The sequence below is a fragment of the Empidonax traillii genome, unplaced genomic scaffold (genome assembly GCF_003031625.1).
Source record: "Empidonax traillii isolate 1590-97213 ecotype Southwest subspecies unplaced genomic scaffold, ASM303162v1 scaffold12:size2584012, whole genome shotgun sequence".
NCBI lineage: Eukaryota > Metazoa > Chordata > Aves > Passeriformes > Tyrannidae > Empidonax > Empidonax traillii.
Window position 1 is genome coordinate 2,421,388 of NW_020955205.1, and position 18,605 is coordinate 2,439,992.

At 47.3% G+C, this 18,605-nt stretch overlaps 2 protein-coding genes across 4 annotated transcripts in view; both read right to left on the reverse strand.

Annotated features, from left to right (window-relative positions):
- Positions 1-11,613, reverse strand: part of ZNF592 (zinc finger protein 592) — a 37,070-nt gene extending 25,457 nt beyond the window's left edge. The window contains exons 1-3 of one of the 3 annotated variants that reach the window (XM_027889768.1): positions 11,134-11,218; positions 10,148-10,259; positions 5,186-7,509 (exon numbers count right to left, since the gene is read on the reverse strand). In XM_027889768.1, the coding sequence (XP_027745569.1) occupies positions 5,186-7,501 (2,316 nt within the window). In that variant the 5' untranslated portion in view covers positions 7,502-7,509; positions 10,148-10,259; positions 11,134-11,218. Of the gene's footprint in view, positions 1-5,185; positions 7,510-10,147; positions 10,260-10,455; positions 10,741-11,133; positions 11,219-11,436 lie in introns of those variants that run through there. The other 2 variants (XM_027889786.1, XM_027889777.1) reach the window with 2 other exon arrangements.
- Positions 11,614-17,927: 6,314 nt separating this feature from the next.
- The window catches only part of LOC114060361 (mucosa-associated lymphoid tissue lymphoma translocation protein 1-like), a 31,464-nt gene continuing 30,786 nt past the window's right edge, over positions 17,928-18,605 (reverse strand). Inside the window, exon 15 of the transcript XR_003571874.1 lies at positions 17,928-18,243. The gene's annotated coding sequence lies outside the window, so the exon portion shown is untranslated. The remainder of the gene's footprint in view (positions 18,244-18,605) is intronic.

Sequence of the window (18,605 nt, forward strand, 5' to 3'; positions counted from 1 at the left end):
AAAAAATCCAATGCGCAGGCTGGAAGGTGGAAAGACCTTCCCCGGTTCTTTGTTCGCGAAGACTGGCCATTTTTTTACTCAGTCTTCAAGATCACTAGGCCTTCAAGATCACTAGGTCCTCCTTTAAAATATTCCAAATTTTCCATGACTTCCTACTTTGTTGGTTGAGTTGAGCAAATTTTTCTACACATTCAGCCTCCAAGGTCCTTAACACAAACATTAACTGCAGAGGAACCTCAAGCCATTCCTTGGGAGATTTCACAAGAACCCGATTGGAGCTGCAGTTATTTCCCAGATTTTATCTGATTCTACTCCACCCTCCTAATCCAAATTCTTCAGTACATCCATTGCCCACACGGCACTCTAACAACCATTCTCATTGAATATCATGATGAGGATATACCCATTTCTCTACTCCAAAAATATATGGGTATCAGACTAATATAGCATAAACTACAGTTATTTAAATATCTCCCCCCCCATATCTTGCTATAGAACACACCACCACTGTATCAGACCAAACCAACCTGAAGTTACATGAAACATCTGCTACCACATTTTGAATATCTGGATGAGCATAACGCCTAAATGCAGCACAGCTTCTGGTTTGAACAAAATCCAACCTACCAGCTATTTAAATTCCCATACTGCTTCCCTCCTGCAGTTCAGCCATGGAAAAGCAGTCCCTGGGTCCTATCAAGCACCTCAATTCACAAGCTTGCAAAAATTGCAGAATTGGCCTCACTAATTGCCAAAGAAAGGCAAAGTCACTGTGATCCATTATGACGACCCACTCAAAGCACCCACCCAGTAAATCCAGTTCTTTCTGTTTCTGAAGTGGGTTATTCCAGTCTGTATCCTCCCTGTAAGACACAGAGATCCCAATGCCATGCTTGGCTGGGAGGAACCGCCCTCATCCTACACATATTCTGTACCAAAGTAAGCCAGGTAGGATTTCCCTGTTGTACTTTGAGCAACTGTGTACATGTTTACAATACAACATGAAGGTCAAGTTCTCATTTTTCCAAAGGTCTTTCCACTCCACTTTCTCACCCACAGCATCATCCCCTTCTCTTCCTCCCATGCTCCAAATCTCCTCCTTTCCCTGCTGTCTAGACCACATTCCTATCTTCCTTCCTTCCTGCAACACAACTGTGACCCAGCTATGTCATTCACATTTTGGCCACACCTAGGAAAGTCATTTACCTATTATCTGTCCTATTAAGGTGGGATTCACCCAAGGCCATGCAGAAATATAAACACCAAGTATTTCCCAAGCCACCAACTGGAACAAAGAGAAAACTCAACAATCCCCTTTTAAACAGCTCTGGGCAACACGAAAATGTCAAAGTAATTCACAAAGTCATGGTAAGAAATTCCAATTAAAGTGAAAAGTCTTAAGTATCAACACAGGATAAGTTTTCTCATGGAGCAGAGCCAGCTTAGGCTCTTCCCCCTCTTCAATCCAATCATTCTGGCCTCTTACCACAGTGTGCTCATCCTTCAGCTTATGGGTAACTGAAAACATCATATTGAAAAGTAAGTCTCTTTCCTGCTACTTCTTTTCTCCATCAACCCTGTTGGATCATCCCTTCCTTCTTAGCAAGGTGCCACGCCAGTGCCATATAAGGTCCAAAATGGTTTTGGAGTTAAAAGCGCTATAACTGAGCACTTTAAAGCCTGTTCAGCCTCTCACGTTATGGTCACATTGGATGTGCATGTTAATAATCCAGACTTGGTGTCATTTAACAGAAGAGCTTCCAGGAACACCAATCAAAAATCCACCTGGCTTATTTTCCATAGGTCAGAGGTTTCCACCTAGTACAAATCCAGGTGCTGCAGGTAAATTGCTTTTACATGTTGCCTTCAGCCAAAGACACTTTTACATTATACTTTCTTTCATCCTTTCCAAGAATCCTCTCTTTAAGGGATGATCTGGTACCAAACATCTGAATAGTCACAGACTAAAAGCTTTTGGCCTGATACAGTGGGGACCTGCCCTGCTACTTCTTCATGCTCTTTAAAAGGCATAAATTAAGCCATGGGTTTACATGGAAAATATCAGTACTTCATACTTTCTCAAGAAGGCATGGCAAAGAGTTTGTGCCTGAATTCTGGGATTAAGGAAGAAATTTAAAAAATATTTTAAAATTTCCAAATTATCAGAGTTGCAATTTTTGGCTAGCTTTAAGAAACAATGACAATTCCACTCCATACTATTGTTTCAGTACGAGTGAGAAAGGCATCAGGTATAGAGGAAGAAACATACACTGTTTTTTGCTCAAATGCATAGAATTATGATAACCATCAGATAATTAGTCTCTCGAGATCTAGGGATGTGGTTCATGTCCGAGCTTGCTCACCTCTGTTAATACTACCTCACCATCCTGACGGATCATACAGCCACAGCAGCATGCTCTGGATGAAGCATCAGTACATGACTGGTGTGTACTGTGGCTTTTTAATGACATGTACCAGTAAATAAATGAACACCTTCTGCCCTGTGGACACTGTGGTTTTGAACCACTACTGGGGGACACTAAAAGATGTTCACTAGAGCAGTGCCTTCCTCAGCAACATAGTTTCATAGGCAGAGAATCACAGAAGGGTTTGGGTTGGAAGGGACCTTAAAGATCATCCAGTTCCACTCCCCTGCCACGGGCAGGGACACCTTCCACTAGACCAGGTGGCTTCAAGCCCTGTCCCACCTAGTCTTGAACACTTTCAGGGATGGGGCAGCCACAGTTTCTCTGGATCCCACCATCCTCACAGGGAAGGATTTCTTCATAATATCTCATTGCTACCCCTGTCCCAAAATACAAGTGTCCTGGCACAACTCTGGAGTTGGAAACCTGGGTTTTCAACCACTTCAACCATCTAAGAAAGTGTGTGTGAAATCAGTCACTTGATCCTCTCCTGCTCATACCAACATTCCTCTTTTTCCTGACCAAAATAAGGAATTAACTTCCTTAACAGAGAGCTAGGGGTATCCACAGTACCACCTCAGGAGGAGGTTGGCCAGTTCCTGTTCTCCTATTCCAGTTTATGATGCACATTCAAACACAGCTTTACCTATGGCCTTCCCACACCATGATTAATATCAGTATTATATTCATTAATACCCAAAATGCAAACCCTTCATCTCCTCAGACCTCGTTACTGCTGGGGGCTAAGCAGTGTGTTACCCACGTGACACAAGGGATGACAAGGCCATCCACACTTTCTTCCCTGGACAGCTCAGAGAAGCAGGCACATCTGTAAATCACAGAATTTCACCCATCCTTTTACCCTCTCAGCCCAGTGCCACCAGAACCCCTGGGTTCTGGTAGAAGGCACCAGGCTGGTTTCCATCAGCTCCTGCTAAATCCAGAGGCACACATTTACAGGCATATGGGCACAAAGCCTTATTTCCTTTAGAAATGTAAGAGCTTTATTGAAACAGATCTGGGACACAGCACGGAGCACCACTGAGCAGCCTGGAGGACAGCAGATACAGTGGAAAAGGACTCCCAGAGCAGTCCATGCATCCCGTGGAGTATTAGCATGGGAAGATCAAACAGGGAGGAGCTGGTTCCACAAGCTCAAAAGTAGCCTCTTTTTCCAATGCTTCTGTTCAGAAAAACACCGCAAAAATAATCTCACATCTAGCAGAACAACTTGAAGTGAGAGGCTTAAACTCTCTTCTTGGTTAAGTTACAGAATAAATTATTTTATTACAAGCTAAATATACTATCAGGCATCCTTTCCCTCTTTAAGGACCTCTTGAATTGATAATCACAAAACAGAAATAGGAAATACATTTTTAATGCCACTGATTAACATTTTAGCTCACTTTGGAGCATTCACTGTATCCCTTCTCTTGTAGGTTTTAATGTCAGACTGCTGACATTTCCTAAAAATGCATTACAGTTGAAAAATAAGTTGGGGTGTTGACAGAGAGCTGTGCTCACTGGGCTGCCTAGGGCAAGAAAACTGATTACGTAGCCACGCTGATCCCTTCTGGCCCTGCCAATTTTTATGACATCAAAACCATTCAGCCATAATCTATTTCTTTTTGTGGCTGATGAATTTAAGATAACAAAGCACCCAAATGGGACCACAGCAACCTCAATATTCCTGTAAGTCATTCAAGGAGCACAGGGAGGCTCTGGAGTGTGCAGGTGCTACGAGAGCCATGGCAGACATCTGGTCATCCCCCTAAAATGTTGGCACAGAGTCCTTGTTTGCGGAACTCTTGCACTGGGGAGCCTGCCAGCTCTGCTGGCAGCCATCATGACCTGAAAAGCTTTCTCCCCCATTCAAAGAGATAAGGAGAAAGGATTCCTCCTCCTCTTCCAACTTAGGGTTGGTTAATACTTAAACAGGCTTGACTGTGGCTTCCAAAATTAAAGCCATAAATAAAGCGTACGCTCTCAGTACACACTGAAGACCATCCCCTCCCTTTCATCAGGAGAATCCTAAACTAGAGTTTTTAAGGGGATTCCAACTCTCTGCATGTACCTATAAGGGAGGTCCACCAAGGTGGATACCTGAGCATGGCAGCACACGAGGAAGGCAGGAAGCCATTAACAAGGCTCTTGAACCCTCCTATGCAGTCATGGCACCCACTCATTCCTCTGCCACCCAAAGGGCAAAAATAGCCAAAACCAGCCCTCCACCCCATATGCCGCAGGGCTCGGCTCTCAGACAGGCCCATCCCAATACCTGATCATGCTGTAGCAACAGCACCCGATGTGCAAAGCATTACACAGAAGGTTCTGGCACAAGTTCCAGGAAAGGCAACATTAAACTGTGTCAGATCTCCTCCAGCCACGCTTAGAGCACAAAAAGCTGTTTCAGATAATGCTTTGCTGATCCTCCCCTACAGCACTAATGCACACCTCATCCAGAAGATCTCTGATCTCCAGCAGCTTCCTTTGATACTCAAGGATCTCCACAGTCTCCTTACTACACTCTTTTTACTAACAAAGGGTAAAAAGAGGGCAAGCAAGCAACACTAAACATCTCTTCATGCGCACACGTCTGGGCTCATGTGCATCCCATGCATACCCCACAAATCCTCCCCACGAGCACTTTTTTAGGCAAAGTGACTCATTTGCCACCACCATGCCTATTTTTTTCCCCTTGAGGACAATCTTTTTAAACTCAGAGAGATTTAACTAACAACATTAAAATGATGACTTACCAGTCTCTCATTATCTTCTAAGGTTCTCTGGTAATGAGCTGCTAAAGCAGCATAATCCTGCTCCTGCTTGTTACACTCCAAACACTTAAGTCCATGACGGATTAGCCTCTGTGGGTCCTTGTAGAGAGGCAAGGCTGGCTGAGCGTTCGCAGAAATCCCCACCCCTCCTTCTGAAGCAGCACTGGACTTGGGTGGAGGAGAGGATGAGTGCAAAGTCTGAGGAGCCAGAGAGGCTGAAGACCTTGTAGGAGAAAGTGAAAACATTTGGTCTATGGAAATTGGTTTCATGAGCAGCTGAGAACACTGCATGATAAATCCTTTGCTCTTGTGATCTCGTGCATGTTTAAGTAAGCTACACTTATTAAAAAAAAGGAGCATAGTTGAACACTGTGTGCACATGACTTCAATGTGAACACTTCGCCTACTATAGTGTTGAGTCAGGCTTTTCTCTAAGGCAAACGAGTCCCCACATTCCAGGCAACAATATCCAGAGGCAGGTAAATTAATACTGGTGTCGGGCGGAGGGCTGAGGTTTGGAGTATATATGGGCACTGGGTTGGCACTGTGCAGCACCTTCTGGAATGCCTCCATGACAACAGGAGCAGCTTTCTTGACTTGGTGCACCAGTGGCACCGACATCTGTGTCACCTGAGGCTGGTTCCGCCTCTGCGCTGACGACTTCGCCGTAACAGAAGCAGCAACACTGTGGGGGACCAAGTTGAGATTTGCCAAGTGCACGGCTTTGGGAAGAAGGCCGGAGGAGGTGGTGGCGTTGGATGGCTGCGTCACCATACCCTGCTGCTGCCTCTTGACACCCACTTTTATGGCACCGCTGCCACAGTTTGGCAGTGGAGATAAGGACACGGTACAAGTGTTGTTTGCAATATCCATCCTTATACTGTCTGAGTAAGGACTTGTTTCATTTGACAGCTGGATAGCCACAGCAGCCCCATTTTTGGTTGAATTCCTGCCAGCCTCACTTTCCATAGCTGCACTGGCATCAGGGGATGGGAAAGATTTGATAAACTCTTCAGCAGAGGAGGTTTCCGCAGGTGACTCCTCTGAAGATTTCCCCAACTCATCATTTTCTGGCAAAATTCTAGTTACAGTCCTTTTAATTTCACCAGAGGATGTCTTGATAGTCTTTATTCTAACTTTGGGAATTGCTGGCGGAGAGACAGCTGCCATGGAAGGGGAGCCTTTCCCACTGCTGTCACTGCATACACTACGAGGACTCTCAGGCTGCTTGCTGGTCTTCCTGACCACCTCCAAGGGGCTTCGGGGACTCTTTGGTGACTTGGGCATTTTTGGACTTCCCTTCATCCCGTCTTTAAAAGGACCAGGTTCCTTGGCAAGATTTGGCTGATCGCCTTTTGGAATACACGCAACCTTTTTGGCCTGAAGAGCTACTAATGCTGCCACGCAGGATGACAACTTGGAATGAGTTGGTTTTAACCTCTGTCGAGGCGGGACTGATGAAGACACATTCAGCTCATGCACAGACCCCTTACTGTCTCCTAAATTACTCCGAGGGAGGTCTCCAAACACCAAGCCTTCTCCAAGAAAGCTGTTGCTATCTACCAAGTCCTTGCTTGACTCCATAAACCGCTCTGCTGCCTTGTCCTGCTCTCTTCTGTTCATTTCCAGCCTATTCTCTGGCTGGCAGTGGATTTCCATCTTCTGTTCCTTTTTACAGTACTGATCAAACATGCTTAATTCAGGCTCTGGCACCTTCCTAAGATGATCTAGGACTGAAGCTCCTGTTGGTATATACACTGAAGGCGGAGGAAAATAGGGAGTTTGGGCATGTTTGGGTTTATCCCCAATACTGTTTTCTCTGAACGTGTCCTCTGGTTCAGGGCTGGAAATAGGGCTAAACTGACTAAAGGTTGGCAAAGGCTCTGACTTGGACTGGTCTAGTTTATCAGAGTAACCTCTGGAGCTGTCACCATTAATAAAAGTTGACTCAAACTTGCCATAATTATGGATTAAAGCATGAGCCTCTGCTGGCAGATCAGGCCCACGAAACCCGTTGTGTAACAGACTGGTTCCGAGGTGATTCCCCTCCTTTTCTGCCTCAAAGGACTCCTGGCGACTCGTGTTCTTCACGATCACACTCACAACAGGCGCATCAGAGGGAGGCAGAGAGTGGGACAAGGACACATTCTCATCGATGCACATTCCTGATGACTTCAAGTGATTTTCACTCTCCTCCCCAGCTGACGGGATGGTCTCCTTGGCATCCAGGCTAGTCGGGTCGGGGATATCAAAAGCAGCCAAAAGGTCATCAAAGTCGGGGGTTTTCATGTCCCCCATGATGAAAGCTACGATCAAAAGCACAAAAAATATTTTGTAAGGTACATTTCCCCCATGGACAAACTTTGTAAGACTCATTTGCATCAACATCTGTGACAAAAACCACAGCTACCAAGAGGCCAGTTATGGGCAGAGCTGCTCCCAAGCAGAATAGCAGGAGACAGCATCCCCTTCTCCCAGGATCCCCAACAGCAGAGCTGGTACAAGCATGACTTTTTACATGACACCAAGCTCATGCAAGGGACATCTTTTCAATCTGTCAGGTGCATCACTTCTCCAAAACCAGCTGTTGTCATGAGCCTCAACAGAAAAGGTTCTGAATTACATTAGTACATGGGTTTTTGTAGTTTGGTTGGAGTTTCTGTAGAACTAATTGCTTCAGATTCTCACATCTGAAGAACTCAGTCATCCTTCAAGGAAGAAAGGTAGGAGCAAACAGGTACCCTGAGAGAAACAGGCCTGAAAAGTGAGACGACTCCCTACCCTGAGCAATTTAAATAATAGAAGTCCTCAGTAAGTATTTCAATACTGTAGGTCCAACAAGGGTTATTTGAAACAGGGGCAGTCTTTAATTAGGTAACCATGTAAGGTAAAACTGCCCAAAGACAGAATAAAGGACTATATCCAGATCATCATAAAATGGTGTTCCCAGCCAGCAATCTCTTCCTAAGCCCTCCAGAAGGGAAGCTGGGACTTGGACACTCAAAACTGTGACCTACAACAGCAATAATCAGCTCTGATTACATGCATAGTGAAAATTGACAACATAGTAATTTGAACATTTGTGTTCACTAATGTCAGGGATACTGGTTTTCCGCTGTTAAATCAAAACATTTTCAAGTTGGTGCAATATAGAGACTTCCCACTCATTTGATATGTTTTCCATTTAAAGCCCAAATGTATGTGCATTGATGTATGCTCTACACACGGGAGGGGAAAAAAAAACCCTGAGGAGTGTCAACAAAACTATCAGGGCACCAGTTCCTGCTTGGCAAGGAGCACCCACAGGCAAGGTAAGTTCTGCCACGCTCACTTGACTTAGGCTGCAACAGCTGCCAAAGCTGGCGGCAAGAGAGGGAGACAGACAGGGTGGCAGGATTCCAGGAGAAGTGGGAAGAGCTGGGAGCAGAGGTGCAGGCAGAGAGGAGGACCATGGGACAAGACAGAGGAAGAGAGAGAAGCCGTCTGATGCCTTCCCAAAAGGTCCCTGATTTTAATAATGCTCTCATTATTTACAGCTGGGTTTAAAAGTTCATCAAGCATCACATTCAAACCAAACAAAGCTCAACTCTTCTGGCCAGGCTGCTGGAAAGGGGAACAACTCCCCAGCCAGGAGAAATCACTTCAGCCTGGAGCACAAGGACACAGTGGTCTTTGAGCCTTAGCTCAGCCATGCCTCCAGACAAGTTCCAGAGGTGCTGCTTTAGTTAATCTACTGCAAAACACTCCGCGGAGATTTACTTGGCTTAAGAGTGGCTTGCTGTAGCTGAGCTTGAACACTTTCCTAAATTAAACCACAAATATGAATGTCCACAGAGGGCTGTGCAAGAATTTACAATCACATCCCTCAAGGAAGCGCAGCTGGGTGTGACATCCCTGGAAGCCCAGATTATCCACACGCTTCACATCCCCAGCACTCGATAAGGACTTTGGGAACATCACAGATTACTGCAGCTGGCAAAGACATGGACCTGAAACTTCCCCTTCCTTTGGGTGGGAAATCTTGTGCCAGCTGGGAGAGAGCTCTGCACCATGCAGCTCCCAAAATTTCTGGCACACAAATCCTTCAGCAAGGAAGGCACTTCATCCTTAACCTGGCATGCTCAAGTTTTATACAGAGAAAAATGAGCCTGCCAATCACTCCTGACTTTCCCCTTTCCACTCTGGAACACCTCTCCACCTCTTCAGGCAAGGGTGTTTTAAAATCTGAGACAAAATAAATCCCAGGTATCTGCAGCATCCCAAAATATCCTTTTCTTGGAAGAAACCTTACATTTTCAGAAGATTTGTGTACATCTTTGAGTTCTGTAAAAGGCCAATTTACTCTCTTGGCCACCATGAGAGCACAAGTCTCTACTCAAGTATTTCTCCACAAAATCACATCTTAAACTTGTCATACACAAAGCTACAATTTCTCAAAATAAAGCAAAATTTGATCCAGATTTTAGAAAATATACATTATCAATAGAAGTGATTTTTAAGTGACATAAATTTAAAATTTTACTTAACAACATTTATCTCTGTTCACAGACAACAAACAGAAAAAGAATATTGAAGGAAATTATGTAAACTAGCTTGTGAGGAAAGCTGAAAGTAAAGTCCTTCATCCTTATTCCACCCTTCTTGTGCAAAGGAACCAAGCTTGGAATCTAATGAAAACATGGAGGTTGAGATTGGCAAAGCAGTAGGAGAGGTGAATAAAATGAGCTAAGAAAGACTTATGGAGTAGAATGCATTTATCTCAATGTGCAAACCCAACCTCACTATAGCACCTTTCTCCACAGCTAAGGAAACCTAAAAGGTTCCAAGCCATCCACAAAAACCCTGGGGAAAGATGTGAAACCCCAGGGCCTTGTGTCATCGATAAGCTTCCAAGTCAGGGAGAGGCACCACAGGACCCACATCCCACAGTCGCCCCATACAAACCTTTAGCTAGCGGTGCTATTCCCAGGGACTTTTGGAGATTGGAAGCAGATGCTCTACAGCTCCCAAACCAGTGTGTACCATACTGTTCAGGGAGGAGGTTTGAGAATGCCACCTAGTAGGAAAGCATGAAAACCCAATTACACCAAGGAAAGTAATCACAGAACAGCTGGGGTTGGAAAGGACCTTGAAGACTAGCTCCAACCCCCCTGCTCTGGGGGATTATTTATCATGAACATTATCACTCATAAGTATTGATAATTCTCCAAAACAGCAGTGTACAAGGAAAAACATTGCCAAGGACTGCTCACACGGGGCTGATGTCTCCGGGAAGGGATGCAGGGACTGCCTGCCGCGGGAATCCCTTGGGAAGGCAGGGATAGCAGGAGTCGGGGAGCGCGGGGAGGGGGCAGGGGCCGCGCAGGGGCTGTCAGGGCTGCGGGGAGAGGATAGGCACGGGGCAGCCGCAGCGGGCCGAGGGTTAAACCGGAGGGGTGGCTCAGTGGCAGGAGAAACCCGGGGCTGTAACACCCGTGAAAGTTTTAGGAAGCCGGTGCGGCTCTCGGTGTGAGTGGGGCCGAGGGGATCTCGCCCGGCCCGTGGCACCCCCGCACCGGCCCCGGCCCACGCCATTCCCACCCGAGACAAAGGCTCAGCCCCGCCGCCCCCCGCGCTGACAGCCCAGCCCGGCCCGGCCCAGCCACGCCGCACGTGGGCCGCCCGCCCAACTTAGTTTGTGCCGGCGCCGCCGGGCCGGGCCGCCGAGGGTACCGCAGCCGAGCCGGGGACGGGGGGAGGCGGCGGCCCCGCGGGCCGGAAGAGCCAGTGTAGGCGCGCAGGGCTCGGTGCGCCGGCGGCGGGGCCGCCCGCCCTGCCCGCGGGGCGGCAGCACCGCCCGGCCGCGGGGCCGGCGGGAGGGAGCGAGGGCGGAGGGCAGCGGGAGGGGCGGTCCCGGTGCGGCCAGGCCCGGGCGGGCGGGCAGGACTCACCCACGCAGGCGGCTCCTCCGGGCCCGCCAGGCCCGCACGGCCTCACCCCGTACCGGGCACCAACGGCCGCAACATGGCGGCGGCGGGCGGGGCCGGGGGCGGAGCGGGGCGGGCTGGGCACGGCAGAACCGCCCCGCCTTCCCTTCCCTTCCCGCCCCGGCTACATGGCCCTGCTGCCCCCGAGCCCTCCTCCACCGCCACCCCCGCCTCAAGGAGGCTCCTGAGAGAGGAGCCCCCGGGCCCGGCCCGCCGCCCCCTCAGGCCGCCGGGCCCCGCGCTCCCGCTTCTCTGAGGTTTCCTTACCTAAAACTTGCCCAGAGAACAGCTCAGTCACCGCTCGCTGTCTTTAACTGCTTCGTCGTTGTGTCCCTGGTGCGGTTTGCCCGCAGTTAAACTGATTGACCCGTGTCCCAGGGCGAGGATATGGGAAGCTCCAGCCTCACCCCGATCCCTGCGGAGGTGACGGAGCCAGTAAACCCTGGGGCCGTTTCCAAACACAGCACGGACAGGGAGATGTCTGGGATCAGTCAGTGAGGGTTACAAAGGGCTTCCATCCCTGATAAGCTGATGCCTTCTGCATCGAAATTACTGAAACGGTAGATTTAGATTAGAGGTTACACAGCAATTCTTCGCTGTGAGGGTGGTGAGGCCCTGGCACAGGTTTCAAATAGAAGCTATGGCTGCTCCAACCCTGGAGTGTCAAAGGCCAGGTTGGACAAGGCTTGGAGCAACCTGGTCTAGTGGAAGGTGTCCCTGCTCATAGCAAGGGGTGGAATGAGATGAGCTTTGAGTTCCCTTTCAACCCAAAACATTCTATGATTCTATGACAAGCTTGGGGGATGAGACAGATAATGTTTATCCTCCAACTGTGTCCCCTTTTGGGGAGAGACATGAATATACTGAGTCCAGCAAAGAGCCATGAGGATGATAGAGGTGCTGATGATGAAGGGGTTGAGGCACTTCTTGTATGAATAAAGGCTGAGCGAGCTTGGACTGTTCATCCTGGGCATGGCTCAAAAGGGGCTTATCCATGTCTATAAGAACCTGCAGGGAGGCTGCAGAAAGGATGGAGCCAGGCTCTTCCCAGTGGTACCCAGGGCCAGGACTGAAGCCCACTCACTGATACATATGAGAAAACACTTTTCCTCTGCAAGGGTGACCAAGCACTGGCACAGGTTGCCAGGAAGGCTGTGGAACTTTCATCCTTGGAGACGTTCAAAAGCAGTCTGGATTTTTCTGAGCAACCAGCTTTAGGTAGGCCTGCTTGAGGCTGGACCAAACGACCTCAGAAGGTCTCTTCCAACCTCAACTACTCTGTGAGGCTTTGAAGCATTTTGTATCCAGGTGTCACCTTCCCATCGTAATAAATAAACAGTATTTCTTGAGGTTTTCTTTCCTGTGTCCTGGCATTTTAACCACCTACCCCTGGTACGGGGTGTACAGCATTGCTCACACTGCATTTATTTCTCATCTAGTTAAATATTATTTTTTTTTTTACTTGTCATCAATCCCATGGGCAAAAAAATTCTTTTTCCTAACTGACACATGTAGCTTCACATCTTTGATTTCTGAATCAGTGTCATCACCCTTCTCCTTTTGGAGGCGATAGCCACTTTCTCCAAAACAGCAAAAGCACAAAGGGAGTCATAAAAAGGAAACATTTTCAATATCACAACTGTTAACCTGTAATTTTAGCACACCCTCTGAAAAGCTCTAAGTTGTATCTAGTAAGACAGCTGACATTTGTTACACAATTACTAAGAGCTGTCACAATCCTGAAGAGGTTGTGGCTTGCAGGAAAGCTGTGGTAATTTGAAGGATTGTGCTAATTAAGAAATATAATTCTAGTGGAAATTTAGCTCCATCCCAGATGGCCAAGGCAGCCCTGGAGTGGCTGGGGTCCCTTCCTTAAGACAGCAGAGATGCAAGATGCACTGAGGAGAGTCTATATCCTTCTGCATCATCTAAAAATCAATTCCTTTTCTTATTTTTAGTCGAATGTGGTGACTTGACAAATCTGGAAATAAAAAATCTTCCCTTTTTTTTTTTTTTTTTTTTTTTTTTTTTTTTTTTTTTTTTTTTTTTTTTTTTTTTTTTTTTTTTTAAGTTTAAATTTGTCCCTTTAGGCTTGTTTTGTAAATGTTGTGGAACCTCCATCACTGGAATTGTTCCAGGCCAGGCTGGATGGGGCTTGGAGCAACCCAGTCTAGAGGAAGGTGGCCAGAGGGGTGCGTTTTAAGGTCCCTTCTAATCTAAAGCATTGTGTGATCCTGTGCTTTGATGTGGAAAGGACAAAAGCCATGGGTCTAAGGAATTGATGTCCACAGTGGCCTCCTGAAGCGGGAGCAGTGTCAGTGGGACCCCCTGTGTCCTGGTGACACCTCAGAGAGGGAAACCCCTGGATGAAATACTCTCAATGTCCAGCTGCATCTGAGACCTTCACTTTTAATTTTTAACCTGCTTGGGGTTGTTGGTGCTTGCTTTTTGGCTGGAGGAAAATGGTTCTTCCCAGGTGCTGGCTCTGTCGGAGGGTGCCTGTAGGCAGGCGGGCTGGCAAGGACAGCGAGACCCATATTATTTACAATACAAACATCATAAAGTCTCGAGTGCTCGTACCCAGGCAACTGTCAGTTCTCACATTAGTGACTCGTTTCTGTCAGAGGTCAGTGTTAGAGGGAACTACCTTGAGCTAGTTGCAAAACTTGTGTGTTACAAAACTATAATTAATGTTTCAGAAACTCCGGGTAAGGTTTACTATTGGCAGGATGAGAATGAATTCCCGGACACAAACATTCCTCTAACATAACAGCGTAGCCTTCGGCATTATCTACACACACAAAAAAGTCATGTAACTTAAATCAGGGTAATTACACAGATGTCTTCTATATACATTTAAAACTTTTTACACCTATCGCTTTGGCTGTTTGGTCTCCCTCACTCCCAGGGCATGCCCTCTGCATTGCCCCAAACTGATCTTTCTCCCTCTTTTTCCTTATTGACACAAATATGGATGAGTCGATGAACCTCTTCAATGAAGATCCCTCTGTACTGATCTACCATGAACATGTGAAAACTTGCCTCTACTCCAAATTCATGCTCAAGACAGCTTGTAGTGGTCTTGGTACCCTCTTGCAACCATGGAGTCCTGACCTTAAATTCCTGAGTCAAATCCAACAAAGCCATGTATCCCAGCAAGTCTGGGAACAGGAACACTAATGTGGCAAAATCCTACTGGAGAAGAACTGTTTCATGCCGTGCTATGCTTCTAAATCCCACCTTTTGGAATTTGTTGGATTCCCAGTTGGAAACGTGATGAGATAGGCTGATTTCTTGCAGGGAGGTTGCAATCAAACGCTGCTGAAATGCCAAGGATGCACACTGCCCATATCACTAGTGCAATACCAAACCTGTTCTACTGCTCGACTGGAAAACTAGGAAAATAACTTCCAGCCAGCCAATTTTCTTCACTCATGAGAACTGCAGGCTCTGGTGCAGTATGGACACGCTCCAAGGTCTGGGCAAGCAAGGACCCTTTGCGCAATCCTCTGCGCCCCTAGGCTCTGCGTTGCTTTGCCCAAGTAGTGGTGACGCTTGTGAGTCTCTACATGATTGCTGAACATGAGCAGGGTTCCCACTGCTGAACAGGATCAGGGTTCACAGCCCCCTTCTTCTTTTCCAGCTGCCTCCAAACCGACTCTCTCTCATGCTCCAGGCTATGGGAAAGATGCTCTCCTGCTGAGGCAATGTTTCATGTGGCTGCAGCCTCGGGCCTGCAGTGGTCAGGGTTTTGCCATGACACTATGGTTTCGCCATGCATTTCGCTGGGTGACAAGGCTGCCTTGAGCTGTTCTTGCCTTTGTGCCTCCAGTTGCCCCATGTGGTGGCTGTGGGACAATTCTGTGAACTGGAGATTAATGATCCAGGCTTGTAAACCTCTTCAGGGATGAAATCAAACTTTGAATCATCCCTCATCATAGAATCATATAATCGTTTAGGCTGGAAAAGCCCTCTACAACCTTTGAGTTCAACCATTAACACAGCACTGTGGTGTTCACCACTAAATCACACACCCAAGTGCCACATCTACAAATCTTTTAAATCCCTTCAGGGATGGTGACTCCACCACTGCCCTGGGCAGCCTGTTCCAATGCGTGAGCACTCTTTCCATGAAGATCTTTTCCCTAATATCCAACCTAAACCTCCTGTGATGTAACATGAGGCTATTTCCTCTCATCCTGTCCCTTGTTCCCTGGGAGCAGAGCCCGATCCCCACCTGGCTCCACCCTCTTGTCAGGGAACTGCAGAGAGTGAGAAGGTCCCCCCTGGGTCTCCTTTTCTCCAGGCTGAGCCCCCCCAGCTCCCTCAGCTGCTCCTCATCACACTTCTGCTCCAGCCCCTTCCCCAGCTGAAGTGCCTTCTCTGGACTTGCTCCAGCCCCTCAATGTCTTTCTTGTCGTGAGGGGCCCAAAATTGACCCCAGGATTCAAGTTCAGCTTAGACATAGTCCCACAAATGGCTGTGTGGGTAAAAGTAAAGACTTTTGGTTCCCAGGTGGGATCCAGCCAGAGGAAGAACTGCTGGGGCTGGGAGACCAGTGGCATTGAGCCACATATGCCATGTTGCTACTGGAAGCTCCCCTAAACTTTGCTAGAAAGTTTAAACAAAGCTTGAGAAAACTGCAAGAAGAGTTAATTCCATGAGCATTCTCTGTCTCAAATTGCAGGTAGCACCCTCCAAGTAATATCAGTGCAGTTGTATCTTTAAAAGCCTCCCCAGGAAAGCTTGAGAGAGTGCTTTGCACGCTCACAAAAAGAGGGATATAGGACTTAGGTGGTGGCCAAGGTCGGTGTGTGGTGCAGTCATATCTGAGGGGTGAGCGAGATGTTTATCCCAAGAGGAGGGACAGGCAGCCAACACGATCATGTCTGAAGGTAAGGTAGGAAAGAAGTAGGTGAAATTGCTCTGCGTGCAAATTTATCTTCCAGAGCAGTAGAGGCATTTAGGAGAATGTATGGATATATTTCCAGGTGTCAAACAAGGATTAAGGGCAATGTAGCCCCAAAACAAGATGTAAAACTGAAATTATGTACAGGAGCTAATTCCAGTGCTAGAGTAAGGATAAAATAGGTCAGAAATGAGGGCTTCTGGTGCACAGCCCCCTTACTGACCACGCCATTTCTGCCCTGGCCCATTCATACCCAAGCACCCTTGTTCTGCTCCTGGCTGTTGAAATCACCTCAGGCACTTTCCCAGGTGCTCAGGGGACTTCTGCTGATCGTTCCTGGAGCACAGTGGAAAGGTCTGGAAAGGTCTCCAGTGGACTGTGAGGCATCTGAGCAATTTAATCTGCAGTGGGGTGGGTCCAGCCCCAGGCAGGGTGGCACATGTTGAGGGATAAAGATCCCACAGCCTGCGCTGAGGAGCAGGACCAGATTTTAAACCCTGCCCAATCTGGGGCAGAGGCTTTTGTTTATAACTAGGGACAAGAGGATAGCTAGCAGCCAAAGGATTTGTCTTTTTGCTCTCCAAACATTGTGAATTCCTAGGAATCCCCCAGGTGAGGCAAAAAAATCCTCTGCGTTTGATCTCCACCCTGTCATACTAATGGCCAGTCTCTTCGCGAACGAAGAACCGGGGAAGGTCTTTCCACCTTCCAGCCTGCGCATTGGATTTTTTAGGTGAGACACAGTGTGCGCGGAACTGAGCCCACCCTTTAATCCTGAGGTTCATCTGCCGGGGCCAAGCAAGCTTGGACAGTGGCAGCGAGGTCCTCAGGACGTAGATGGATTGCCTTACAGGGCTAACGAGCTCCATCTGCCTGGGGAGGGGCCCCGACCGGGAATGGAACCTGGGTCTCTGCAGTGACAGTGCAGTGTCTTTTCCCCTAGACCACCGGGGGCTCCCTACCCTGTCATACTAATGCATCTGCATCAGGAGCCAGTATCTCCTGTGTGGTGCCCCAGTGCATCCCCCCTGAGCAAATGTGTGCCACAGACTTTCTTTCCCTTCTTCTCCAGAACTTTTGTTTTTTATCCCTAGAGGGAGAAGGACCTTGGGAATCCACACACGATATCTCACCTTGCTTTGTCCTTCAATTCAGACCTGGCTTTAATCAAGACAACTGGTGGTGTATCTGTGTGTCCCAGAGGCTTTTCCTGTACTAGAAGACTGAGAAAGCTGAACTGGCCTCCAATCTGACAGGAACTGCAGGGTCTGTCAATGACTGGCTCCCAAATCCCATCTCCTTGGAAACAGGCAAATTTGGGCTACAAGTCAACAAAACTTGGGAGGGTTGTGGCACCAAAAGGCCATGTTTTTATGGTTTAACAGTAGAGACTATCTCATCTGATGGCTTTTTGGTAGAGATGACTGGGGTGTGGAGAAAGGAACAAAATAACACTGTGTATCATAGAGTCATGGAATCACAGCGGGGTTTGTGTTGGAAGGGACCTTAAAGACCATCTTGTTCCAATTCCCTGCCACGGGCAGGGACACCTTCCACTAGACCAGGTTGATCCAAACCCTATCAGGGCACAGGGTCTCTTAAGAGGTGCAGGATGCTGAATGCTTTTTGTGCAAACCAAGTTTTGAAAGAAAGAGGAAGAAAGATAGGAAACTATAAGGGGATGTGACAAATGGGCCTTTCAAGAAAAAAAACAAAACAAACAAACAAACAAAAAGAAACAAAAAAAACCCCAAACAATTTTACAATTTGTTAAGGAGAAAATTCTTTTTATGCCTTAAAACCACAAAGGACTGTGCTGAAAAAGTACTGTAATAGCACAGTCAAAAGTCATCTGAAAATGAAGTTTTCCATTGTGGGCCTCTGTTGATCCCATTAACTGTGGACATTAGAGCATTTTTGTGTCCTTTTTTATCCTGTTAGATATCCACAGGCCCTCAGTTACACTGGGCTGTCACTCAGGACACTAAATGATGGGCTGTGGTGGCTCTGATGTTTCATGAAAAATGTTTATCTACAGGACAAACAAATGTCACTGGCCTTCAAGAAACAATTATCCAAAGGTTGAACTTGTCTTGACTCACAGCAGCTCAGCATAGAAACGTGCTCAGCACTCTCATTGCAGCACTGGGAAGCAGCAGCATTTCCTGGGAGGGAAAATAGTGGAGAGGAGCCAGGAATGAATAAGCAGCCTTACTGCATTGTGGATGATAAAACCTCTTCATGTGAAAGGGCTGAGTAGGGCTCATTGATGAAGCCAAAGAGTAAAATTACAATGAGATAGACAGAATAAAATCATAACCTACAGCTTTGGGGTAGGAAGGAAACAGGTAATAAAGGAATTGGCCTGTCTGGGTGGTAGCATGTCTCAGCTTCTCCTGGAACATCTCACTATGTCCTAGAACGTTCAGGGAAGAAATCTTTCCTAATATCCACTCCACACCTCTCTTGGTGTGACCTAAGGTCATTTCCTCTTGCTGTGTGTCACACTCCTAGAAAAGGATGTGCA